Source organism: Gavialis gangeticus, unplaced genomic scaffold, assembly GCF_001723915.1.
Source record: "Gavialis gangeticus isolate Ggan-Ray unplaced genomic scaffold, GavGan_comp1, whole genome shotgun sequence".
NCBI lineage: Eukaryota > Metazoa > Chordata > Crocodylia > Gavialidae > Gavialis > Gavialis gangeticus.
Window position 1 is genome coordinate 37,382,413 of NW_017729027.1, and position 4,628 is coordinate 37,387,040.

The 4,628-nt window shown below is 38.1% G+C and overlaps 1 protein-coding gene across 1 annotated transcript in view; it reads left to right on the forward strand.

Annotated features, from left to right (window-relative positions):
* The window catches only part of ELOVL5 (ELOVL fatty acid elongase 5), a 77,001-nt gene that overhangs the window by 51,384 nt on the left and 20,989 nt on the right, over positions 1-4,628 (forward strand). Inside the window, exon 3 of the mRNA XM_019520573.1 lies at positions 827-1,014. Within this exon, the coding sequence (XP_019376118.1) occupies positions 827-1,014 (188 nt within the window). The remainder of the gene's footprint in view (positions 1-826; positions 1,015-4,628) is intronic.

The following is a 4,628-nucleotide window of genomic DNA, read 5'->3' on the forward strand; positions in this document are numbered from 1 at the left end:
CTTCCTGACTGCATTCCCACACTGCCAGCCCATGTTCATTTATAAAAGGTCATTTGTTCTCTGGTATTTCCACACCAAATTTTCTCAGTTTTAACTTGTTAAAAGTAGATATTGTTTGCCAACCTTGCAACTCCTTGTGAATTGGCCAGTCACACTGGGCGATTACATTGTTGTGATTTATTGCTGATTTTTAAAAAGGTTCAAAGACAAAATTAGGATGAGGAACACTTGTACAGACCCTGTGCCTCAAGATCAGTATTGGTGCTAATGGTACTGGAATATATGAAGCCATTCACTGCCCTTCATGTGCAAGAAGGAATCCAGCTCATTCTCATTTTCTCTGACTGTTCAGGACAAGCATGGATTAAACAAGTACCAACTTAATATGCCAGTACAATGAGAAGATACATTTTGAAAAGAGGTTTGCACTGATATTACAGTGGCTTTCAGGAAGATGATAACAAGTTTGGGAAACGACATATTTTTACTCAGAATCTTCTTTCACTGTACATGCCAAAGATTATTAATTTTAATAGTATTACTTTATTCTGCAATAGATAGCTTAAAAAAGGAATATTTGCACTACTAAAAAGGTTATGTGTACTTTGCTTAGGGATAGTATGCCTTGCCTTGCTGCGCATGTAAGTTTCATAATGAAACAAGTTTGCATATGTAAAGCTTGTTCACCCTTATTACTTCGGTATGTTCTAATCACATTGATTCATATTAGGCTATCATTTTACTAGACATTTATGAGGCAAACATTTTTTCTGTTTGAAATATTTCCACTAAATCCTAATTTTTTGTGTTTTTCATTCTGTTTCAGATCCCAGAGTGAAAGGATGGTTTCTTCTGGATAACTATGCACCTACTTTTATCTTCTCTGTCTTGTACTTGGTAATTGTGTGGCTGGGACCAAAGTACATGCAGAATAAACAGCCATTCTCATGCAGGGGCATTCTAGTGGTCTATAACCTTGGACTTACGCTGCTGTCTCTTTATATGTTTTATGAGGTAGGCAAGAAGATTTTTTTTTTTACTTTTGCAGTAGTCTGGTTAATTCCTGCTTATAACACAAACCTGTCTGTTATGCATATTGTTTTCTTAGGCTTGGTAAAATAACTGCAGAAATGTTAGGCACCATGCAAAATAGTAACTTAGAGATCAACTTATTCAAAAATGCATCAGCTTTAGTAGGCAACAGGTGCTATTCATCTGACAAATTAGGATGTTGCTAGCAAGAACTGATGTATTTCTAAATGAGTTTGTTTAAGGTGCCACACCCTGCCCTGCCTTCTGCAGAAATGTTGCAACAGTTCTTCAGTGTCAGTTATCCAAAGAAAATAACCATTATTATTACAGTCCATGCTAGTACTTTCATTGCATTCATTGTATTAATCTCTGCATGTGCAATAGCAAAATACGTTTGGAATTTGTATCTCTCCCTCAACACAGAATGAAAAAGGGAAAGCCGATTAACAGATCAAGAAATTCAAGTTAGGTAAACCTCTTCAGTAGTTCCTGCTTATTTATCCTAAAGAGATCCCTTATTAAACTGTTGTTGCTGATTTGCTCTAAGAACACAGCAACAAAACCAAATCTCAGGCAAGTTTGAAAATCAGATATTTTTGCATCTAGCATTTAGCCGTGCCTTAAACAAACATGTCACCAGAAACCAAAACATTTCATATTTAAAATAGAAAAGAAATGCCAGAAAAATCCTTCAAAGGTTATATTTAACAAAGTTAAGATTTCAAGTTCCACAATGCAATGTTGCTGTCTCTTTAATCAGAATTATATTTTTCAGATTAAAGTGTAAACACAGAGCTCTGTGGTAAGGTATATCAGGATTTAGTCAGAAACTGAAACACGTAGATTTAATGTACAGTGTAATAAATTTTGCTTTTGTTCTAAAGATAAGTAATTTACTATGTTATACCCTAACCCCACCTCACCCCAGTTAAAGTCAAAACTATTATTCTATTTTGACATTTGCTTCATAAATAGTATGGAGACTATCTTTTTCTTAATGCCCTTACCTTTAGGGTATTCTTACCCTTTTCTAAGCTTCATGTTAGTTGAATATTCTAAATGTGTAAATATGACGCAGTTCCATTAGTATGTATTGGCTGGTACTGGTTAGTTTAAATAGTCACTAACCATACTTGCAGTATCAATACAGAAGTCATGACAAACAGCTGAACAAGGGTAGATTTTTTTTTCTGTCATTATACCAAGCATAGATAAAATCCTGTCGTGTAGTTTATCTTTTTCGATTCTGTTTTGTAACATGATAAGCATATGGCTTCTTAACCTACTAACAAGTCTGCTTTTCTGTCTCTAATGTCACAGTCTACAAATTTACAAAGAAAATTTCTCTTTAAAAACTTGTTAAGAGTTTCTTCTCTTAAAATACATTCCTTTCATAGGAAACCATTCAGTATACTACAGTATATATATTATACATTTTATAAGTGGTAAAAGCCTTTGAACTTAATCAAGGCAGTCCAGCTGCTAACAAATTGTACAAACTTCTCCCCATTTATGTTCTGCTTGTCCCATTACCACTGCTAAATATATGCTTATATTTTTAAGATTTGCTTAGATTCCTTCTTGTGACTTGGGAAACAACCTTAAATTTACATAGTAAATGTGAGTTCTTTGTTTTGGTAGGAAATTTCATGTGTAGACTAAATGATAGTGAAAAGTTCAAATATCGGTAAACTCTTATCTTGACTACTGTCTATACAATGCAAGTTACTTTTCAATGTTAATGTTACACCTAAATTATTTTATTATTTGTAAAAATTCCCAGTAGTGATTAGTAGAGTTCATTTAAATAAATCCACTGGGGAAGTTCTTAAATCCAGTTCTTAATTCCACTGGAGAAGATGCACATGTATACTCATATAACACTTAGTGTCCATGTTTATATTGTACCAAACTGCCAAATTTTAGGTAAATCAGTAATATTCTGCCAACAAAATTCTGATCTCATAAAAACTTTCATGTGTAAGAACTGTTACTGACCCCATTTAGACTAGTTGCATCATGTACATGTTCACAGTTTGCTACAAGCTACTGCTGCCTTAGAAAAGTTTAGGTAGTATGGGTGAGCATTCAAAAGTATTGTAAAGAATCTTTAACACTAGAAATAACTGGTTGTTCCCTTGCTTCTAAAATACTATTTTCCAATTGAATTCAACTTCTTAACTGTTGGGAAGAATTAAAGTTGGGACAGTAGGTCCTTAGTCCACATAAGAATGAAAGTCATCTTTTAACAATTGTTGACTGTTCCTTTATCTTCATTTGCATTAGTGTGCAACTCCTCTTGACTGCTGTATAGTGTGAATTGTAGCTGTTGAATAGGTTTATTTGCAGACGTTCAGTTATTGGGCTGATCCTGTTCCCTTTATTTCAGACCACTTTTGTAAGACATTAATGGGAGCAGAAACTATTCTTAGATGACAAGAGCATCATTCTGGCTTTGAAATTTTAAGTGTGGATGCCAGGCGTCTTCAATTGAAACACTGTTGGGTCATTTTAAAAAGGATGGGGCCATTGGATGTGGCCATTAGGGCTGTACGAAGCTTCTGTCCCTGATTTGATTCACTGGAGCCTTGGCCCGATTCGGTGGCCAAATCCGAATCAAATCAGAGGACCCTTTAATCTCTCTGAATTGAATCAGAACCCTCCGAATCAATTCGGAAAGATGCAGTGATCTGGAGATAGACACAGCTTTAAATGTTTTTTCTACATATCTCAAGCTACCCTGCCCTGCCCCTGGGGCAAGGGGCTGGACTCGATGATCCTCTGAGATCCCTTCCAGCCCTAATGTCTATGAATTACCAGGTGGCTTGTGAATGCTGTGATGGTGTGGCAGCTAAGGCTTCCTACAAGAGTGCGTAGGGGGGTGGGGTCCACAGCATGCTTGGCAGCAGACCCAGAAGTGGACCAGAAGCACTCTGGTCCACTTCTGGGTCCACCAGGGAGCACGCAGGGCACCCCCCACCCTGGCTCGATGACTGGTGCCTCCTGGGTCTGGGGGGGCACCTGGGGTCCCCCTGCGGCTGATTAATGAGCTGGAGGGGCGTGGGGGGCCCCCCTGTGTGCTTGGCGGCGGACCTGGAAGTGGACTTAGAGTACTTCTAGTCCACGTCCAGGTTTGCTGCCAAGCACGCAGGGGGCGCCCCCACACTTCTGTGGGACACTCCATCCACCCCAGCATCACATTGTTCACGAGACATGCCTGGTACCTTGAGGTATATAGAAAAAACATTTAAAGCTGTGTCTATGGCTGAATTGCTAATTCTCTCAAGCAGCATCAGATCTTCGGATTTGGATGAATTGAATCAGGAATAGTGATCCAAATCTAATACAACCCATTTTACACACCCCTAGTAGCCATGTCATGACTTTGGCTGAGTCTAGCCTCTTTAAGACAGGGACTGGGCCTGAAAAAAGCAAGGAACACCATGAAGAGTTGCATTGTAAGAGGTGCAAAAGACTGAGAAGGATAGTAGCGGAGTTCCAGACCAGAGGTCTAATTCAGAAAAGGAGCTGATGAGCATTACTAGAGAAAGTAAGAAAGGGGAAGCTCTTTGAGAAAATTATCCAGGAGCACATCT